Source organism: Trematomus bernacchii, unplaced genomic scaffold (genome assembly GCF_902827165.1).
Source record: "Trematomus bernacchii unplaced genomic scaffold, fTreBer1.1, whole genome shotgun sequence".
Lineage (NCBI taxonomy): Eukaryota > Metazoa > Chordata > Actinopteri > Perciformes > Nototheniidae > Trematomus > Trematomus bernacchii.
The window spans coordinates 690,276-712,526 of NW_022987739.1; the positions used below are offsets into that span (position 1 = coordinate 690,276).

The 22,251-nt window shown below is 41.4% G+C and overlaps 2 protein-coding genes across 9 annotated transcripts in view; both read right to left on the bottom strand.

Annotated features, from left to right (window-relative positions):
• The window catches only part of LOC117496148 (NLR family CARD domain-containing protein 3-like), a gene marked incomplete at its 3' end in the record, with an annotated part of 682,747 nt that extends 668,893 nt beyond the window's left edge, over positions 1-13,854 (bottom strand). The window contains exons 1-6 of the mRNA XM_034147856.1: positions 13,849-13,854; positions 11,412-12,882; positions 11,054-11,369; positions 10,099-10,269; positions 9,048-9,218; positions 8,484-8,654 (exon numbers count right to left, since the gene is read on the bottom strand). Of these exons, the coding sequence (XP_034003747.1) occupies positions 8,484-8,654; positions 9,048-9,218; positions 10,099-10,269; positions 11,054-11,369; positions 11,412-12,882; positions 13,849-13,854 (2,306 nt within the window). The remainder of the gene's footprint in view (positions 1-8,483; positions 8,655-9,047; positions 9,219-10,098; positions 10,270-11,053; positions 11,370-11,411; positions 12,883-13,848) is intronic.
• Positions 13,855-18,469: 4,615 nt separating this feature from the next.
• Positions 18,470-22,251, bottom strand: part of LOC117495647 (G2/M phase-specific E3 ubiquitin-protein ligase-like) — a 43,170-nt gene continuing 39,388 nt past the window's right edge. For 4 of the 8 annotated variants that reach the window (XR_004557198.1, XR_004557197.1, XR_004557199.1 and 1 more), the window contains 4 exons: positions 22,177-22,227; positions 21,372-21,938; positions 21,077-21,274; positions 20,804-20,893 (listed from right to left, as the gene is read on the bottom strand). Coding sequence is in view for 2 of the 8 variants with exons in the window: in XM_034147057.1 (XP_034002948.1) it covers positions 18,986-19,023; positions 19,635-19,749; positions 19,848-19,988; positions 20,181-20,345; positions 20,441-20,694; positions 20,807-20,893; positions 21,077-21,239 (963 nt within the window). In the remaining 6 variants the exon portion in view is untranslated. Of the gene's footprint in view, positions 19,024-19,634; positions 19,750-19,847; positions 19,989-20,180; positions 20,346-20,440; positions 20,695-20,803; positions 20,894-21,076; positions 21,275-21,371; positions 21,939-22,176; positions 22,228-22,251 lie in introns of those variants that run through there. The other 4 variants (XM_034147057.1, XR_004557200.1, XR_004557201.1 and 1 more) reach the window with 4 other exon arrangements.

A 22,251-nucleotide genomic window follows, 5' to 3' on the forward strand; every position in this document is an offset into this window, starting at 1 on the left:
GTGTATGTTTAAATGTTAGCACCCCCCGAAGAGGCTCAAGCTCTTACGTTGAGTCTGGAGTTTCAATACATTCGGAATTTGACCGTGTAAAAGTCCTCTTGGGTTACCGTACAGCCAATGCGTGACGTCATTGGTAAGCGTAACGGACCCCGAACACATCTGGTAGGCCGAACACATATGGTACCTACACCGGTGTTACAGTATAACTTGAGTCATGACAACTGGCGGCATTCTATTATTTTCGTCACATGAATCCGGGGCGTGTCCATTGAGGACCCATTGTGGATTTACCAGGAAATAAACATGTCGATCGCCTCGTTTGTCGTTTACATTCATCTTTTGCTATATCTGCCTTGCTAAGATCACTTTGCTGCACATTCAGTACTCGTATGTGAGGTTGTGGGTGAGAGGTCGATATCGTGACGCTTACAGGGAGGTATCGGAAATGACAAAGTAGGTGACTGTGTGGATGCCTGTTCAAAACATTGCAAACTTGAATAAATCATTTAAATTATATATTTGTGTCCGACTTTCATTTGTACATCGTTCTTAATGTGATGTATAGTAGCTTTGATAGCTGTCCATACCTTCAGACAGCCTAAAAGTAAAACACAAGTTGTTTATTCACAGCCCGAAAGCAGCATCGAGATGACTGGATCATCTGTGACAAGTTGTGATCAGCTCCGATTAAATTGTGATATAAATTCTGTAGCTATTCTCCAGCGAGCAAGTTCTTTTATGAAATACCTGTATCCCTCTCATCACAACAAGACTCTGTGCAGGAAAAACAATTACTGTACATACATGAAAATAACCTTGATGCAGCATAGGAATGAAACAAACAAACTATCTTCCATGGCTAATACTGATATGTCACAGTAACGGTCAACCACAGAAAAGTAAGTCGAGCGGGGCACAAGTTCAATACATATAATACAGTAGTTCTATTATGCCTTTAAGAGATACGTTTAACCCATAAGAAGCCAGACCCATTTCTACTTTTGGGAAAATTAAGGGGAACGTCATTTAGACTAAATAGACCACACACATTTCTGTCAAGTAACCCCCCCTAGTGTCACATCTGAAATGTGACATATATGTCACATTGAGCTTTACTGGTAAAGTAACTTATTTATAACTTAATGAATGAGGATGATTTTTTGGTTTACATTTGTTTGAACATACTTTGAATTGAAGAATAAAGAATATGTTTGCTAAATAATAATATGCTAAATATAATTTAATCAGCTAAATTAACTGATCAGATCATAATAATATTTCTAATTGTGCATAAATGTCATTTTGGGTTTACTGTGAATGTTGGGTTAATGTCCCGATGTGACACCAGTCTCACAGCGATGTTTGTCTCATTTGTTTCATATCAATTAGATCAAGAAATGTTTCCACAACAGGTTAAATGTAATCAGAATACCTTTATTCGTCCCACAGAGGGGAAATTTACATTTGTTACAGCAGAAAAGAGCCAAAGACAGCTTAATGTTTAACAAAGGACATGTCATGTAAGCATTTTTATTCTTAAATGGCTTGAAAAGTTACCTTTAGCAACAAACCAAAAAAACCTTTCCAAATGTACCTAGTTCCGTCACATGCGTTAGCCTGGCACATGGACATCTTGGACATGTTGTTATGGGAACACAAAAGCAAACTAGAAAATGCATTTCCTGCTGAAAATGCGTGTGAATGCTGTAAAGCAGGGGTGTCAAACTCAAGGCCAGGGGGCCTGTGACTTCATTTTCTGTGGCCCACAAGAGCTTGCAAAGAATATAAAATGTTTATTATACGGTTACATGCTGATTTACAGAAGCACGTTGCCCATAAACTACATGTCCCACAATGCATCTCAAATTTGACTTTTTTTATCAGAATTTGACTTTTTTTTTTTCAAAACGTTGCTTTTTTTTCAAAATGTAACTTTTTCCCCCCAAATTTCACTTTTCTTTTTAATCTTTTTAATTTATTTAATTTTTTTCTTAATTTTTCAACTTAGGAGAGGTTTTCCTACGTTTTTCACAAAAAATGATGTCCAAGGAGTGTAGGGTTTGGGAATTATGGCAGTTTAAAAAAGAAAATGTAAGGCGAATTTCAAGCTGTCCTTTATTAATAATAGGGAGGGATGAAACCCTCTTTAATGGTCACACATGCAGAGCACACAGCACACACAGTGAAATGTGGCCTCTGCTTTTAACCCATCCTAGTACAAGGAGTCTAGTACTAGGAGCAGTGGGCAGCTATTGTACAGCGCCCGGGGAGCAATGGGAGTGGGGGGGAAGGGGGGTGTCCGGTGCCTTGCTCAAGGGCACCACGGCAGGGCAGGAGGTGAACTGGGACCTCTCCAAGTAGAAGTCCACACTCCATATTTAGGTCTGGTCGGGGACCAGTCTAGCTGTGACATCACGCACTCTAGACTTTAACGAGCTGCGCAATACACACTCATGTTCAAATCTGAAGGAGGCCTCTTTACCAACCTCCAAACTAAGTTAAATATCTCAAAAAGTGTAAAAGATATGAAAAATCTGAACGAGTTTTATAGCTGAAGGTCTTGTGATCATTTTAAAGTTGGAATTAAGTCTCTAGCTGAAAGTATGTGGAAGGAGTAGCATTTGGCGCATGGTGTAGTTAAAAGAGGATTTGAATGTTCCTCCCATTTCATGCACTCATAGCCGATTAATATTCATTTCACCATCCCCTGCTAAAACCCCATGGCATTCCATGCACTCTAAGCCCAATATATATTCCGAGTCTCCTTCCTCTGCTAAAACCCCATGTGCATTCCATGCACTCTAAGCCCGATATATATTCCGAGTCTCCTTCCCCTGCTAAAACCCCATGTGCATTCCATGCACTTAGTCTAAGCCCGATATATATTCCGAGTCTCCTTCCCTGCTAAAACCCCATGTGCATTCCATGCACTTACGCTAAGCCCGATATATATTCCGAGTCTCCTTCCCCTGCTAAAACCCCATGTGCATTCCATGCACTTACTCTAAACCCGATATATATTCCGAGACTCCTTCCCCTGCTAAAACCCATGTGCATTCCATGCATCTCAGCCATTTTATACATTCATGTGTCCCTTCATGCTTTATCCTCGACCAGGGCCTGGCTCGGTGTCGAGCCAGGCTCTAATTCATGTGTCATCGTTCGGCTCTAACGAGCTGAAGGTCCGTTCCTTTAGAGTAACTCCACTCTTAATGATATGCTATTCAATAAACTCTTCTTCTCTCCTCCTGTATAACTCTCATCATATCCCATAGATCTCTGCATCCAGCCCATATGGTAAGAAACCCGTACATTTCATTCCATAATACTATTTCGTTTTGGGGGGTTTCATCGGATCGGTTCTACCCTCCCGAATGATACTTCCTGCACAACGGGGCCTAATCGCCAAAATTACCATTGCATTCATTTGTGCATCTGCGCAATAAATATGTATTATTACCAGGGGTGCACACAACTTTCTCAGTGAGGTACTCAGATGAGTACCTGGAGTCAGTGTTTGGTACTCCAACTTCTGACGATTGTCAATGGGGGGGGGGTGGTAGTAGAGTACAGAGCTTCGTGACCGCGGAGCGTGTGAACGTTGTGATCAGCTGTTTTAGCGCAGGGCTGCTGTACAGACCGACGTTAACAGCAGCCCTGTCTGTGCACACGGAGACCGACTCTCGTCCAGTGAACTAACCGCCTTCTGGAAAAGCTTCACATTTACGTCGGTACGCAAATGCGCTTTGTGACACAAGTGACGGTACGCATTTCAGATTGTTGCCGCGCATGCGTACCTGCGTACCAGTTATGTGCACCCCTGATTATTACATCAAAACCGTCTCTTCTGATTGAAATGAAGCTCAGCGCAAGTTCAACCAGGAAGACCGTCTCTACTCATTCATGTATTTCTATTCCCATGTTATTACTCTCTCTCCTCTCAATAAGTGACCGGGGGCGTCACTCTTCAGCTTAACCAATCACTTCGCTCTATTCCCAAGAGCCTATCATAGCGCTCTGTCAAACCTTTTAAATCTGCTCTCCCCTCTGACAGCTCTCATTCCAGGTGAATCGGCACAACCCTCCTCCACCCCCTTTTCACCTCCTGTCCCTCTGAATCCAGGGTCAAGCTAAACCACTCCTCTTCAGACTGACCCAACTATCCATTCACCACCACCAGTGTCTAGACCCCAGGGGGGTTTCATCGGATCGGTTCTACCCTCCCGAATGATACTTCCTGCACAACGGGGCCTAATCGCCAAAATTACCATTGCATTCATTTGTGCATCTGCGCAATAAATATGTATTATTACATCAAAACCGTCTCTCCTGATTGAAATGAGGGGATGGAGAGATTTTTACCTTTACCAGCTTTGAGAACACTTTAATGATCAATCATTATAAAACATATCATATATATTATTCTGAAATGGAGCCTCAGTGACCTTTGAGATATCACCCTCTTTCAATCAAAGACACATTCACCTCCAACAGACTTTCACTTGTGGACTAGAGTTATCCTGTGGATGAACTCAAGAAACACTATCTCCGCCTACAAGGCCTTCCCCTTCCCTCATTTCCAAAGTGCAGCCTCTCCTACTAATAGGTGCAGATAACTTTCACCTCATTACCCCAACCAAAAGAGTCTATTTGGGTCCACAGGGGGCACCAATAGCCCTCCAGCTAGGTTCAAATACAAGATCTCACTCCTCACCCATCAGTGCATCCACGGGAACCAGGGTTTTCGTTAGCCGGTAATTACCGTTTTTTAGCTGGTAAAATGTATTCAAAACCGGTAAATTCAAAACCTGCCGGTCAAAATGTCCGGTAATAATTAGGGATGCTCCGATCGATTGGCCGTTGATCATTATCGGCCGATATTCACTCTTAATAGTTTGATCGGTGCTCTCTATAAAGGCCGATCAGGAGAGCTGGATCTGATCGATATGGACATAAACGCGAGTGAAGTATAACCGGACGCGAGAGAGAGATCACATCAGCTGCTGCATAATCACCTGAAGCCCCGCCCACTGTTTAGCGAGCCGCATGAGAAACTGACGGGCTGTCAGGAGAGAGAGGGAGAGAGAGGGGAAAAGAGAGGATCCGTTTCTCCCGCGTTATTATCCAAAGTTAATGTAAACTTTTGAATAATGTACTTTATCTACTACAAGTAGTTTGTTTGAATGTAATAATGATGTTGTTTGTGGAAGCGCATCATTTATTGAAAAATGAATCTGAACTTTTCGATCTGTTACGATTATAAACTGAAGCAATATAAAAATGACTCCCATTAACTGAGTTTAAACATCAGCATATCCGGTCATAGTCCGGTAATTACCTGCTAACGGAAACTCTGCTACACAATTCATATTATTATTATTGAAACATGACCGGTAAGTTTCAAATTTGTCTGGTAAAATAAATTCTGTCCGGACATTTGACCAGCGAGAAAAAATCCTAGCGGAAACCCTGACGGGAACGCTCCTTCATACCTCAAGGAACTACTCTCCTCACAAACCTCCACACGCAACCTCCATTCTACAACCAACCATCTGCTTTCCCCCCCAGCACCAAACTCCGCACCATGGGGGGGCTTTCTGTTCACCTGTGGAATTCCCTCCCAGACAAACTGAGGACTCCACAGACCACTGACTCCTTTCAGAAGGGCCTAAAGACCTTTCTTTTTTTAAAGCCTTTTATTAAACTTGTGTTTCTTTAAAAAAAGAAAAGAAGTATATGATGCCCCTTGTAGCACTTTGAGATGACTTTTAGCAATGAAAGGTGCTTTACAAATAAAATGCATTACTATTATTCTTATTATTATCATTAGGTTGGACACTCCAAGGGCCCCCCCTATTCAGGAGCCATCGGATGCCCCCCAGAGTCTCTTCACCCCAACTGGAACCCCTGATGCCGAACTCAGTTGTCAGGTGGAGAAACTATGGCAGATAGGTGTCCTCCCCTTTCAGGAAGAGCCAGGCATCACCAGATCCAAGCGCCCCTCCAGTCCAGTGGACCCCCTTCCAGCAGCTCATTGACCGGGTCCTGCGTCCCACTCTCAGGCCATATGCACACGGGAACGTTTACGTTTATGCACAGTATGCGCTTTCAAAAAAGTCTTCCGTTCACATGCATTCGTTTCATTTAACGTGTCTGTTCAAACGAGACCGCTGGAAACGCTGTAGTACATATGCCGGGACTGTAAGTTGCGCTGTACTTCCACACGAGACCGCTCGAAAGCGCTGGACACGCTGTAGTACATATGCCGGGACTGTAAGTGGCGCTGTAACTTCCGCCACAAAATACACCAAAAGCAGCGAAGACCCGGGAGCATGGCCCGGAGCTATGTTGCCATGGCTACCCTTCTGTTTATGCCCCGCGGTGGATTTAGCAACATGTAGTAGTTCATGTAATTCTCCATGTCCACTTGTTGCTGATGGTTGTGGTAGAGGAGCTGTAGATTTTGCACTAACATCTGTAGCATGGTCGAGCTGTAGATGTTGTACTAACATCTGTAGCATGGTCAGTAGCAGTAGCACTAGCAGTAGCTACTGACAGTAGCTACTGGCCATGCTACAGCAGTGAGCAGCAGAGGTGGGGAGAGGTGGGGCTATCGTTATTTTTTCAGGAAATATTCGTATAGAGGCGATTACACGACTCGTTTGACCCCCCAGAGAGTTTAGTTTGCAAATCTATCCACCTTGGGACCCGTTATCGTTTGTGGGGTCCGTTTCTATCGGTCTCGTGTAAATAATAGGGCTATACGTAAGAGAAACTATGCAGATACAAGCCGTTTTGTCCTCGTGTAAACGGCACCTCAGTATGCAGATATCCGGATGACTACATCGTTCAAAGTGAGGTGTTGGGGCAGGTAAAGGCGGAGCTCCAAGCTAACCTGAAGAAGAGTGAGTTGGGGTATCTGGGGTCGATGGAGTCTCCTCTTTGGTGCCGGGATGGGTGGGAGGTGGTGGTAGGTAGCAGCAGGTGTATGTGCAACACATCTTTCTTCTTAAGAAAAGCTTTAAGTACAATTGATTGTTTTTGTTCATTTAATATTGAGGAGAGCCAACAGGAAGTCTCTCATCAGCTGCAGCCTTCTTCTTTATTTTCCAAAATGCCTCCACGCTCCTCTGTACGTCTCAAACTCGCCCCGTGATGAATAAACTGAGAACAAATAAAACCTGAGCTTACAGATTTGTCTGGAACACCAGAAAAACGTGTTGAAACCTCAATAAATAAACTTCACATGGTACGACCTCTCACCTTTCTGTGTGTCTTCACTTCCTGTCACCTGAGAGGAGAAGGAGAGAGAGAGAGAATGATGATGATAATTAAACAAAGAGAAACAGCCAGAATGATGAAGAGAGAAAGAAGAGTGTTGTTTTCCTCTGAGGTCACGCTCCATTAAAGAGTTTACTATCTTGATGAATGGAGGATATGGTTTCAGTACTCACAGGTCTTCTGGATCGTGGCTCTGATCGTCTCATCATGGATCCTGTAGAGACGAACACAATCCAACAGTTTAAGATCCAGTTTAAAATAAGTGTTTGTTCTTTGAGTCAGCTTCAGAGTCCTGATCTCATGCTTTACATCCCATCATATCTTCTCTGCAAACACTACGACTGCCTGCCACAGCTCTCAGCTGCATTACAGGAAGTAACCACTCATTGGTCTAGATCAGGGGGGGTCCAACCTTTTTTCACCGAGGGCCACATACAGAAAAATATATAAAGGTCTGGGCCGCTCTCTAGAGGTATGTTGCCTCATAAGTTCAGTTATAAGTCAGGAAACTCAATCAAATGAAGGTAAAGGATGCTTGTTACTTGAGGATGCTTTAAGAAACAAAACAGCTCTCAGCTCTCCAGAGGGTTTACTGTATTCTGTGAGCAGCTCATTCCTTTAAACAGGAGCTTCAGATTGATTATAATTACAGGAAATATGAAGGGTTTATTTCAAGCTTGTTATAAAAATAAGTTATTGGGTTTTTTTCTTATCAAGTTAGATTTGTTAGAAAATGTTTTCAGCTTTAATTGACTGAATTTATTTTAAAGGTGGGCTTATTAACACATGAATACTACTGTGTAATATATGTGTACATATATATATTTAAGAAGTACAATACAAGACAAGCAGAAGTTTCCTTTGTGGGCCATATTCCATTATACTTTCAGAATTTGCTGAGGGCCGATTCCGAGGGCCGCATTTGTCCCCCGGGCCGCAGTTTGGACACCCCTGGGCTAGAAACTAAAAACATCCCATGAGAACAGACTACCTTTCCCACTCTTCTGTAAAACCCCATATGTCTGTTAGAGAGTTGATTACTAAAGTGTGGCTTTGCATGTTCAGCTAGCCTTCTATAGTTGATGGAAGAATGAAAGAGCCTGCAGTCAGTGGGTAACATCACTGATCTGTTTCCCCAGTGAGAGAAACACCTCCCTGTGGTTCATACAATACTGCTGAACCAGCAGAGACCCCTTACTGACCTGAGGGTCTCCAGTCTGCAGTCTGGACTCTCCAAAAGATCTCTCAGCAGCTTCCCATCTGAAACCTTCAGATAGTTGAGTCTCAGGTCCAGATCTCTCAGATGGATGTTGGACTTCAGAGCTGAGGCCAGAGCAGAACAGCTGATCTCTGACAAGCTGCAGTCCATCAGTCTGAAGAAAGAAAACATGATGAGGATACAAATCAGTTTATAATCAGATGTTACTCAACATTGAAATGAATGGGAACAAAAACATGTGTCTTCTTCAGAAAGTCAACTTCATCCTGTAAAACTAATATTACTTCAGATGAACTTTATTCAGACGTTATTGTTTACTAAATATTAAAAACATAGATTTACTTTTCACAACTAACATCTATTACAGTTCCTTTAAGAATCAGTCAACATGTATCTCTGCAGTTCTTACTTTAGTACCTACAAATGAAAGTATGAATAAAAGAACATTTACAACTTAATAGATGTAAGTTAATTATGTAGAAGAATCAGGTTGAATAACTAATGAAACATGAGATCTCCAGCAGTAACAGAGAGTCAGTGAACTGACCTGAGAGTCTCCAGTCTGCAGTCTGGACTCTCCAGAAGATCTCTCAGCAGCTCCACTCCTGAATCCTTCAGCTTGTTCTCACTCAGGTCCAGATCTCTCAGATGGATGTTGGACTTCAGAGCTGAGATCAGAGCAGAACAGCTGATCTCTGACAACCTGCAGCCCCACAGACTGAATAAAGAAAACATGATGTAACTTTAGAAAACAAAGTTCCTGTTTGAAATAACTCCAGGTTTAATAATCTGTTCAGAGTTAAACAGGGTTTTAAAGGTCTCCTATCATGCTATTTTTAGCCATATATTATGGTCTCAGATATACACAAATATATAAAAACATGTCGATGATGTGTTTTGCTCAAAATACCAAACAGATCATGCATTTTAGAAATCCCACATATCCCTCTGTTCCAGCTGTTAGAGAAGAGCAGGTTCGGGTCCTTAGCTTGAAAATTTGGATCAGCTCCGTTGTTCCCCCGTTTTTAGAGATGTGGGTACGGAGGAAAAGAGAGAGCGTTTTGTTTCCTGACACTTTGTGAGTCTCCTGACACACCGGGGACACATAGGGACACACCGGGGACACACAGGGACACACCGGGGACACATGGTGACACACCGGGGACACATAGGGACACACCGGGGACACACCGGGGACACATAGGGGACACACCGGGGACACACCGGGGACACATAGGGGACACACCGGGGACACATGGTGATGTAGAAAAGACATCAGAAAGTGACTTTTGCATGATAGGAGACCTTTAATCTCAGAGATGATGTAGAAACAATCCATTGATAATCTGGAACTTTAACTTTGATCAGATGTTTAACAACTCCTTCATCTCCCTCACAGCTCATCAGTACTGACAGCATCTCCACTGACTCATGGAGCACAGAGTGAGTCTGAGGAAGCTCAAACACTCTCCCTCACACATTCACCTTCTCTTCATTACTCTGATCAATATTCAGTCATTAACAAAAGTGGAAAATTATTTTTTTCAAATTCAGAAAATGATAAACACAAACAGATGAAGTTCAGTCAGTGAACTGACCTGAGAGCCTCCAGTCTGCAGTTTGGACTCTTTAACCCAGAACTCAGCTCCACTCCTGAATCCTGCAGATCGTTGTCACTCAGGTCCAGATGTCTCAGATGGGAGGGATCAGACTTCAGAGCTGAGGCCACGACTTCACAGTGAGCCTCTGAGAGTCCACAGCCACTAAGTCTATAATAACACATAAATTACAACATGTGTTAAAAAAGAGGAAACGTAATGACCTCAAGCATTTGATGAAAAACATATTTGACATGTGTTCTGATTGAGATTTGCTGTTAGTCCATTTTAATAATATATGATAAGAGAGTGTAATGTGTGTCAATGTGATCTGATCACATGTCTGTGCTCCTGCTGTCACTGACTGTTACCATAGAAACAGAAATTAAATAAATCACTTGACAATATTAGAGATGTACATATTTAAATGTTAATTAATATTGAGATGTGAATGATGGATGTTTTGGTTTCTCTGAGCATCTGGAAATGTATTGTGCACACAAACACAGTTAACAAACCAATAAAGTTTCAATATTTTAACCTGAATACCATCAGATGTTCTCAGTATATGAGTATTAAGACATAACTCTGGTATTGGTGGGATATGATATAGATCTTATTTTAAACTCTAACACATTGTGATACAAACGTGTGTGTGTTTAATGATAAAGAAACTACTAGAAAGTAATAATAACTGATAACTGTAAGTCCTGCTGTGTGGTGTGATCACATGCTGAGAAACCTCTAAAGTCCTTCATGTGTTTGACATGTCGCCTCCATCACTCAATATGAAGAGAGAAACGCTTCAGTTTAACTATTATTATAAATAAATAGAAGAACAGTGTTGGTTTATTTTGCTCTCAGTATTTAAACAGCAGAAATGTTATAGTGTTTATTTGAATAATTAAACTCCTGATCCACATTAGTTTATAAAGTTAATCACATCTGGACTTACTTGGCCTTCCTGCAGTTCCTCACAGCTGGAATCAGTCTCCGTTTCCCCTCCTCTGATGTTTTGTACTTGTTCAGGTCCAACTCATCCAGAACCTCCTCTGACATCTGCAGCATGTAGGACAGGGCAGAGCAGTGGATCTCAGAGAGTTTCTTCTTTGATCTGTTCTCTGACTTCAGGAACTCTGTGATCTCCGAGTGGTCCTTCATCTCTGTCAGACAGTGGAAGATGTTGATGCTCCTGTCAGGAGAGATTTCAGAACTGTTCATCTCCTTCAGGTTGCTGATGGCTCTCTGGATGTCTGTGTGACACAGCAGGCCTCTGAAGAGTCTCTTGATTATTTTTTGACGCTTGTCTGTGCGACCCAGCAGGCCTCCTAACAGTCTCTGGTTGGACTCCAGAGAGAGGCCGTGGAGAAAGCGGACAAACAGGTCCAGGTGGCCGTTTTCACTTCTGAGGGATTTCGCCATGGCTCCCTTTAGGAAGACAGGCAGGGATGGGTAATCCTGATCACTGTTTTTACTGTTCTCATAGTCCCAGTCTTTCTGCAGGAAGTGCTTCAGTACCTCTGTGTTCCTGTTGGTGTAACAGTGCAACATGTAGACTGCAGCCAGAAACTCCTGAATGCTCAGATGAACAAAGCAGTAGACTGTTTTCTGGAAGATCACTCTCTCTCTTTTGAAGATCTCTGTACAAACTCCTGAGTGCACCAAGGCCTCGGTGACACCAAGACCACAGCGCTGCAGGTCTTCTTGGTAGAACATGATGTCTCCTTTCTCCAGATGTTCAAACGCCAGCCTCCCCAGCTTCAGAAGAACCTCCCTGTCAGCCTCCGTCAGCTGCTGTGGACTCGTCTCATGTCCTTCTTCATACTTCTGCTTCTTCCTCTTGGTCTGGACCAGCAGGAAGTGTGAGTACATGTCAGTGAGGGTCTGGGGCAGCTCTCCTCTCTGGTCTGTAGTCAACATGTGGTCCAGAACTGCAGCAGTGATCCAGCAGAAGACTGGGATCAGACACATGATGTGGAGGCTCCTGGAGCTCTTGATGTGAGAGATGATTCTGCTGGACAGGTCTTCATCACTCAATCTCCTCCTGAAGTACTCCTCCTTCTGGGCGTCAGTGAAGCCTCGTACTTCTGTTACCCTGTCCACACACTCAGGAGGGATCTGATTGGCCACTACAGGTCTGGAAGTTATCCAGACGAGAGCCGAGGGAAGCAGCTTCCCCCTGATGAGGTTTGTCAGCAGCACGTTGACTGAGGACTGCTGTGAGACATCAGACACAACCTCATTGTTTCTGAAGTCCAGAGAAAGTCTGCTTTCATCCAGGCCGTCAAAGATGAGCAGCACTTTGCAGACAGCCAGCTGCTCTGCTGTGACCTTCTGTAAGGTCGGATGGAAAACATGGAGCAGCCTGAGAAGACTGTACTGCTCACCTTTGATCAGGTTCAGCTCCCTGAAGGAGAGCAGGATCACCAGACTGACATCTTGGTTTCCCAAACCCTCGGCCCAGTCCAGAGTGAACTTCTGCACTGAGAAGGTTTTTCCAACTCCAGCGACTCCGTTGGTCAGGACCGCTCTGATGAGAGTCTGTTGGTCAGGTGAGGCTTTAAAGATGTCCTGGCACTTGATTGGAGTGTCATGGAGGGTCTCTTTCCTGGAAGCTGTCTCCAGCTGCCTCACCTCATGTTGGATATTAACCTCTTCACTCTGGCCTTGTGTGATGTAGAGCTCAGTGAAGATCCTGTTGAGGAGGGTTTCACTTTCACCAGTTCCTTCAGTCACACGTTCACATCTCCTCCTCAGACTGAGCCTATGTTCATCTAAAACCTCCTGCAGACCACTCTCTGCTGAAAGAGAAGGAAACAGGAGAGAATCAGAAAATGCTTTTGAGAATATAACAATAAAACTAATAAAAACAGACTGAGTTTAAATGTTTTATAAACATTTGAATGTCTATGTTCTTCAACAGAATACCTAATAAACAAAACAAATGAACCAGGAAGAGGAATAAGACGCTGCATGAGTTCGGCCTCTTACCTCGTACAGAGCTGGTCTGACTGGCTGTCTGCAGGCCAGCTCTGGTTCTGGATCTTTCTCCACACTGGGGGCAGGAGGGGTCTCCTGATGGAGGGCACTGCTCCCAGTATGAGGTGATGCACTGTCTGCAGAACCAGTGTCCACAGCTGGTAGAGACTGGATCCTTCAGGACGTCCTGACACAGAGCACAGCTGGACAGCTGCTCCTCCACAGGAACACCACTCTTCCTCTTCCCTCTGTGGAGAGGAACACATCCTCATATAGCACTTTACTTCAGAGGGGCTGATTATATGAAGGTAGATATGGTGCAAAATGCGAGAGCGTGTAAAACCTGATGTGAGCATTGCAGAAAATAAATCTGAGCTTGTGTGCATACATTTACACTTGTATAAAATATCCACGTATCTGTGAACCACATTTGAAGTCACAGAAGAAAAAAAAAAGTTTTGTAGCTTGTAGAAAAAAAATGAACTTAGTGATGAAATGTTCACTTGCAGAAAAAAATATTTTTTTTTAATATATTTTCCATTACAACTGCAACTTGGTTATTACAACCTCTCAAATCAGTCATTACAACTTCACGAATCTGCTCTGTGGCAGTATAAATCGACGAATCTGCGGCCTTGACTTTTGCTACACTTCTTGCGATAAATGTGTCGCAAAAGTAATTTTCACCTGTAGATGTGGGGGGAGGGAGGGGGGTTGGAGCGAAGGGGCGGAGCTATCACAACGACGAGGCTCGGGTCAGTCACACGTCACAGCCATAGTCAGGTCGAACCAGATGACTGCGGGGCTATCAACGGTACATTTTGCACATTACTTCCCCAGTATTACTTTCAATATTATTATTGTGAATGAGGATTAAATCCGCTTTGAAGACCACCGTTTTATATCGTGCAGTTTAGCGGCAAAATAACGTCAGTTAGTCAGCTAACGCTAGCTTTGTTGAGTTTATGCTAGCTAAACAAGTAGGCTAGTGGTTGTAGTCTATACAGCAGTAATTCATATATTATAGCCTACTGCTTTGGCACTAACGGTTGATAACCGTTTATGAAAATAAAACCAATTTAACTGTACTGAAATAATGACCAGTTTTATAATTGTCTTGGGCTCCTGCTGTGTTTTTCAAGCCTTTGTAAATTGTAAAGACATTGAAACTGCGGTGAGAAATCTCCTCGGCTGCATCGGGAGAAACCGAAATGTGCAGGTTGTTACTTTGAATATTATTATTGTGATTGAGGGGGTGGGGGTTATATTTTGGTTACACTTTCTCGGAATGGGAAAAATGCGTATTCTTGAAGACTGACAGAATACCAATAACTCATGGATATTTATTTTTCAGGAATTGCTGCCGGACCATTTATTCCAAAGACTTGAAACCCGACTAAATATGTGGCTTAATCGAGTTCCCCTCGATATGGACTATCTGGAATATGTGTGTTCCCAAGAGCTTGTCTTTCTCAATGCAATTTCAAGCCAAGTACAGATTCCCCAGGAAGTTCTTGATGCAATGTCCCAATTGCATGAAATGGTCTGCACCCAAAATCAAACCATAACACCCACAATTGTTGCACATGAGCAGGGGAGTTTGGGTCGTCCAAGGACACTGATCGATGAGGAATACACAACAAACCTTATTAACTTGGGATTACCGGTGATATGCATTGCCAGGCTGTTAGGAGTTTCAAGGCATACACTTCACAGGCGCATGACAGAATGGGGAATAACTGTTAGGGAACAGTACAGTAGCTTGGCTGATGAGGAACTTGACTCCCTTGTGTCAGTAATCAGTACCAGCAACCCAAATGCATGGGTATAGGATGATGATGGGTCTGCTGAGGGCGCAGGGACATAGAGTGCAGTGGGAGAGGGTTCGGTCCTCAATGCACCGTGTTGACACAACCAGCATTGTCTCCAGGATGTTACAGCTGCGATGTGTGGTCAGGAGAACTTACTCTGTACCGAGCCCAAAGTCCCTGATGCACATCGATACAAATCACAAACTGATACGGTTAGTATTATATACATTTATATATGTTATGTAATATAAAGTGTTTTACAGGGCTGTATACGTTTTCTAGTTTTAACCATTTTTCATGGATCATGTCAGTTTATCTGGAGGTGCAGAAAAAGTGACATGTCTCATTTCTTAATTTCCTGCCACCTTCTGTGAAGGAACATATCTACTCTATCATTACCATGTACATATTCTGTCATAGAAATCTGTTAAAATGTAATGAAGAGGTAAAACACTTAATAAGTGAACATGTGTTGGAACCCTGTATATATCATAATAATATTATATATAATATGTGTGTGTTACTTAAACATCTTATCACTTCTCCCAAACCAAGGTACAACATTGTGATTTTCGGAGGCATAGATGGCTTTTCTAGAAAGGTACTGAACATCTTCACATAATACAATTAGTTTTGCATTACATTTAATGAAGGGCATGAAACAGATAAGTGCTTGAATACAATGCTCCTACCCAGTTTTTGAATTTAATATTTATTTCAATATTGAGTCATAAAAAGGTTGAGGGTGGGCACAGACTTTGAGTAACAATCATAATGTAATTTAATTCACATTTTAAATGGATGCCTGCAAACGTGATATGCCATATTGTTGTATTGATGTTTCTAATATGCTTTCAACTGGTTAACAGTCCAATAGCCACACATCATACACACATCTCTCAATTCTACGAAAGGGAGGGGGGAGCAGCGAGCGTTGCAATTCAGTCTCTAACCAGAAATGCCGTCATTCTAAATACTCCACCCTTTAACAGAATATCATGTTATGTACTCTTAACTTTATTTTTTTCCGTTCTTTCACTAAGATCATGTATCTACGTGTGGCAAACAACAATCTGGCATCAACAAACCTCCTGTTCTTCAATGAAGCAGTACAGATCTTTGGTTTTCCACTGAGGTAAAAACTTGGAAATCGCAGAGATGTGTGTCACTTTTTAATGTTCAAGAAGCTATCTGACATAAGGGTTTATCTGTACGTACACTACATTTTTATGATGAAGACGACTCCATATAACCACTGTCTACTGTTCACTGACAATTTCCCTTCAGGGTCCGGGCTGATCATGGAGTGGAGAATGTTGATGTGGCTCGTCTCATGTTCTCTGTCCGGGGAACAGGGAGGAGTAGCTTCATCGCAGGCAAAAGCGTTCACAATCAGAGGTAATTACGAACTCACTTTTGAAATATTACAACTTAAAAAAAGAAAAGACACAATCTTTAATTACATCATTAACACTAAAGTAACATCAGCAGCTGTTGATTTCAATTAATGAAGAATCAGCATTCAAGTAAACAATAATCACCATCTCGAGGTAACAAATGGGTGGTTAATTGATATGCAAATATATTTTTGGGGTGAAGTTGAGCACATTTCAAAATCGTGACACCCCTAATACTACTTATAAAAGTATAACCTTATAACCTATAAACAGCTTTAAATAAAGATATAACCACATTATATGAATTTCATTCAGTTCCCAACAAATTGTGTGTAGTTTAATTTAATTTCAAATTGATTTTAAAATTATTTATTTACCTAGATCAGTCTTTCTCAATGTGTGGTCCATTACCCCTAGTGGTCCGTGAGTATATTGGTAAAATCTCACATTTAAAATTAAGATGGATTGATGGCTTAAGACTGGGTCAGTTAAAAGAAAATTAAATGAAAATCTGACGCGACAGTCAAGATGCCAACATTGACCTGATGCAGGTGATTCAGCAGCAACAACAAGTAATTTGTATTGTGTGTGTTACTAAGTCCCAGGAGAGTGGCTATTGTTTTTTGATATTTGGGGAGTTAGGTGGTCCGTGAGAGAGTTTTTTTATTGGTTAAATGGTCCTTGGTCTGAAAAAGTTTGAGAAACATTGACAAATCTCAAAATCTGTCGAGGTGAAAGTTATGAGGACATTTTAAATATCATCTTTCTACAAAATAAATAATTTAAATATGTTTATTGGTTTTGTTTCAGTTGATACACAATTATTTTGCTCCCATGTATTTGTGTTTTCAAATGATGTACACGTGTTTGGTATATTAATATATTCTGTGTGTGCATTTTTTTTCAATTTATCCTCAAGTGAAATTCTTTGTAATTGTACGGGTTTATATCAAGACTAACAAATCATTTTCCTCAAAACAGAATTGAACCATTGTGGCGGGATGTATTCACAGCAGTCACCGGCCGCTTTTATGATGTCCTACACCAGCTCGAAGAGGACAGCCATTTAGATCTGTCAAATGCACTGCACATATTTTGCTGCCACTATGCCTTCATTCCACTTATTCAAGCCCACTTCAACATATTCAGAGATGGCTGGGATGACCATCCCCTTTCAACAGAAGGGAACCTCTCTCCCAATCAGTTGTGGCACTTGGGGCAGCAGCACCATTCCCAAGAGTGTGATGAGGTGGGTTTGCCTTCAAGGCTTAAGTTCATTTGGTCTGACTTCTTATGTTATTTCATTTGAATTATTTTTATTTTATTTTACAGGATCTCCAAATTGCACTAATAGACTGGGAAAGCAGTGGCCTTGTACCCATTGTCCCCAATCCAGGTATCCAGGTTCCTGAAATAGAAAGCCCACTTACCCCAGTGGAATTTGATGGACTGAAAGATGCTGTGGACCCCCTGGAGTCAACAAGTCTCGGTATTGACACCTACTTAGCTGCAATGCAGTACATGCAAAGCATTGGCTATATGTAAAGTAACCTTTGATTCCAGGGGTTTCGGACACTGGTCTCAGCACCACCCAATGCCCCCTTTTTGCAAAGCACTAAACACAGTTCTCTATTTTTTGCAAAAATAATTGTTTTATATTATATGTAATAAGTATCATGTGTCTTCTGAGAAACACAGCTCGACTATTAATATGGTACGTTTGTTCTCTCTTCTATTGTACAATATAATTGATCAACTTTCAACCATCAGTGTTTTGTGCATCATTTCGTGTGTCGTGTATTTTATGGGACAGTTTCAGCAACAGTGTAAATCTTTACTTTTGGAATATTAGTATATATTTTTTACAAAGATAATTCCTCAGCTAAAGCGTAGTTGCTCGACATTATCTAGCTTATATCAGCTTGTTCCACAATAACCATACTTGATAGTTCCCTTTGTAACCTGACATGAAATGGCATTAAATTGAGCTTTAATTGTTAAAGTTAATAAGAAATGAAAGTGATGCATTTGAGTCTGGACCAATCAGCATCCTTTGAGGAGCTTCTGACTTCTAAGTCTTAGGTGTGTGACACATCAAAAAGACGCAACAAAAGAAAATAGCAGCTTCTTAAGAGGTTAGCGTTTATACTGCAGTAACTTCAGTAATAACCAAACTGATTTTATATATGATATTTCTTTATTGAAACAATAGCAAATCTTGACACAAACTGGATCTGCTGAAGAACACAACTTGGGCTGTTATGCATTGGTATTATAGGAACAGGATTACTTAGTAGTAGATTTGTAATTTTGAGTGTGTGTGTGCATGTGATCTTGTGTGTCAATCTGCGAGAAACAATATACTTAGTGTGATCCAGTGCATTATCTTGGTAAATCTAAGCTGCAGTAGCTGTGTATGAATGTGCTATATTTGCCAAATCACCCACAATTCAATGATGTTGGGATGAACTCCAAAACATTTATAAACGGGTCAAATTTGCCCAGAGGACAACAGGGAGGTTACATGAGTCCAAACCCATATTCAGCAGTTGCAATGCAACTTTCCAAATTGTCATGAAGCTGTTCATAACTGCTGTAGTGACAAGGCAAACGCAGGATGTGGAAGCAGGTAGAAGATGTTGGATGGTCTCCTTGTATCACCTCCATTTGCATGTCCGGCATTGGCAGCTCCCAGCCCACCTAGAATTTCACCAACTGCTTCCGCTTGTCTTCAGTCACTGAATAAGGGAGATGTCAAAGAAAGAGAGGAGAACAACTGTTACATATACATCCAGAGGAGCATATAGACAAGCTCAGTCATAAAAACATTTCCCATGTGATATCTGAATATCTAATGCAGCACCACTGTACTAGGAGATATCAAGTTGTTCATTTGCAAATGGATTGATAATTCATAACTCACTACAATGTCTCTTTAATGATGTAGTAATTACTAAATGTTGTATAAGTATAGTAATATAAATAAGTATGAAGTATATACAGCAAATTGACTGTATAGAACCTAACAATTTCCTCTCATTCGCCAATAACACATGCACTCACTAATAGCCATTACGCAAGGTGCTGGCCTGAGCGTCACAAGCAATGTGGACATGAGTCTTGCTTTTAACCCTTTTCACAGTTAAACAATAGAGCAGTTTGGCACATGTGTTGCAAGAAAAAAGTTAATAAATTGTTTTTATAAAAAACAAGTGATTTTTAACTAATGTTCTCCTGAAGCGCAGATGGAAAATGTTGCATAAGAATACAGTTGTGATATGGCTTTCAACATGTTCCATAACGAACTTGCAGATCCTCAGACAACCAGGAGAGCACAAAATCGAAATACCTGTCTCAACAAATTGCCGCAAGTAGCCAGCAATTCTGCATTTGATGGCAACAGGACATCCATCGTCATCTTCATTATCCCCTTCTCCAGGCCAGATGATGTAGTTTAGAACCATCCAAATGTAACATTCACAAATATTAAAAGAAAGCCAAAATGGGTACAATGTCAATTCATTAAAAAATATTAAAATTGTATCAATATAAAACAGAATACCTGAGCACTGCATTCAGCCTTAGATTGACGTGGGAAGACAACGTCTACCACATCTGGTCTGGCTTCCAACAGTGGCCACAACATTGACTCTTGCAGTCCCTTCCTCAACTGTTTAATTTGTTGCGATGTTCGCCTGAGCACCTACGTATGTTTAAGATAAAAGGATTTTTCCTAAAACATCCACATTAACATATGCTCCAAGGATAGCTTACAATGCATGCTAGGCTAGTAAAGTATTGCACATTCAGCTGAACTAACAGTTTATGGAAAGAAAACCACAATAAGCAATCCCTTTTCTTAATTATGTAAAACGTAGTGGTCATTTAACCTTACCGCATGCAGAAGGAGACTTTGTAGGAGCCAAGCTTGGTTGGTTTCTGTCAATACAGGAAGATCCCAAGATAATGCCAAATCATTGACAGCTCCCCTCTGATGCTCCGTCAGCTCATTGTCTCCTCTCTCACCATTTGCCTTCTTGGAGCAATCAGCTAGAGAAAGCTTAATGGACAAAGTTGAAAAAGTTATACCACTATGGTGAAATGCTTTGATGTTTTAATGTGGCATTCATTCTATATTTTCCACTTCAAACCTACCAGCTGAATTGTTTCCCGGATGTCAATGTCTGCCACATCTTCCAACACTAGGGTTGCTGTCTCAGGGGAGCCACCGAGCAGCACATGCAGGACTGCTGGGCTTATACCTGTCAATGGAGGACCACCATGTAGAAAGGAGTGTCCAATCATCCTCCCAGCCATCTTGAACAAGTCACTCTGTACAAGCACTTGGGAGGTGCAGGGGATGAGGTGGTCAACCTGGCCCTCAAAAAGCAGAGTGCTGGTACCATGTCCTTCATTGACATAAACAAAAGCATAGGACAATATTTGTAAATATCACTGATATTTTTATAGTGCTATATAAATAAAACTAAATTGAATTTAAACTTTGTCCAAATGACTTGCCAAAATTTCCTTTGAATCCCTTGTGCAACTTGGTCATCATCATGCTTAAGAAATGGCGTTTCACGCCCTCACCAGTAGCTGCATCACCTACAAAATTAGAACATTTTAATGATAGCAAGGTATCTGAAATTATAAGAAAAAGCCATAATTATAAAAAAACATTTGAGTTTATAGCCTTGCCAAGTTAGATTTTGGCTATCCTTTGATGACTTGACAAATTAAGCTACTAGGTCATAATTCAGGTGCAATGTATTTGTTAAATGTATTAACCTTCCAATCTGCATTGGAGTGGTCTGGCCCAATCTGCGTTGTGGACCTTGTAAAAGGTGATAATTCTTGCTTCCTGATCCTCAATGTCCTCTTTCATGTCTAAACACATTTTCAGCATTGGTTCATCTTCTTTTTGCTGAAGCAAATTCCTTTTGTATAGCATCGCTGCCCTTTCTGGAACTTCCACCCTTTTCCAGGCTGCAAAATATTTTTGTCACATTTGGATTTTAATGCATGGGTGTTACACAGGGAATATGTATTCACATTCTGTTGTTTGGAGAAAGTAAAAACCCACCGTCAGCTATTGAAGGTACTGTTCTTGGTAGAATGGTTTGAGATGTGCCAGGTGCCAAGTAGCCAGAACCATGTGATGTGGGCTGGCATTGTTACTTCCAGTAAAAGTAGGTGTGGAATCTTCTGGTACTGAAGTGCTTTCCTCAGATTCATCCGCAGTTGGGCAATCCATCAATGAAAACTCATTTAGAATTTTTTGTATTTATTAGTATCAGTCTTCTAAATTTTAATAATATCTAATGGTGAGGTGGCCAGAGATTCCCACCCCTACTCTTCATGAATAACAGTCAGCCTGTTTTTTTTCTTTCTAACCTTGTACCGTTAGCAGTAGTTACACTAAACATGTTGAATCTTCAGCGGAGTGTGTCAGTGAGACAGTCGACCCTTACTGTCGCTGGTTCTTAGTTGTTGAGTTGGTCTGCTGGAGCAGCACTTGTAATTGGGAAATATTAAGTGTCAACTAGTAGTTATATCCAGTGACAGGTTGACAATACCTTTCTCCACATGAACTTGCATGGAGGGACATCACCTCAGCAGCAAACCGCTCTCCGCATATTGGGCAGGAATCCTAGGAAGTTAACAGGGGTTCAAGTTATCACTCTATCGACATAGCTTATGATACAAGGTACATAAGATGAAAATATATTAGACACTCTTTGTTCATGGTCATGCCCACCAAAACAGCTTGTGCTCTGTTCATTTATAGATTGTGACCTTTTCTTTTCATAGTCTCTACAGTGAGATCGGCATTGAAATTGAAAACGGAATTTTGTTTCTAATTAAGATACATATGAGTAATTGCTTACCATACAAATGACATCTGGATCTTGCCATTTCTCCTCTTCTGCATCAGCTTTCTCCACAAGAAACAGAAAAATATC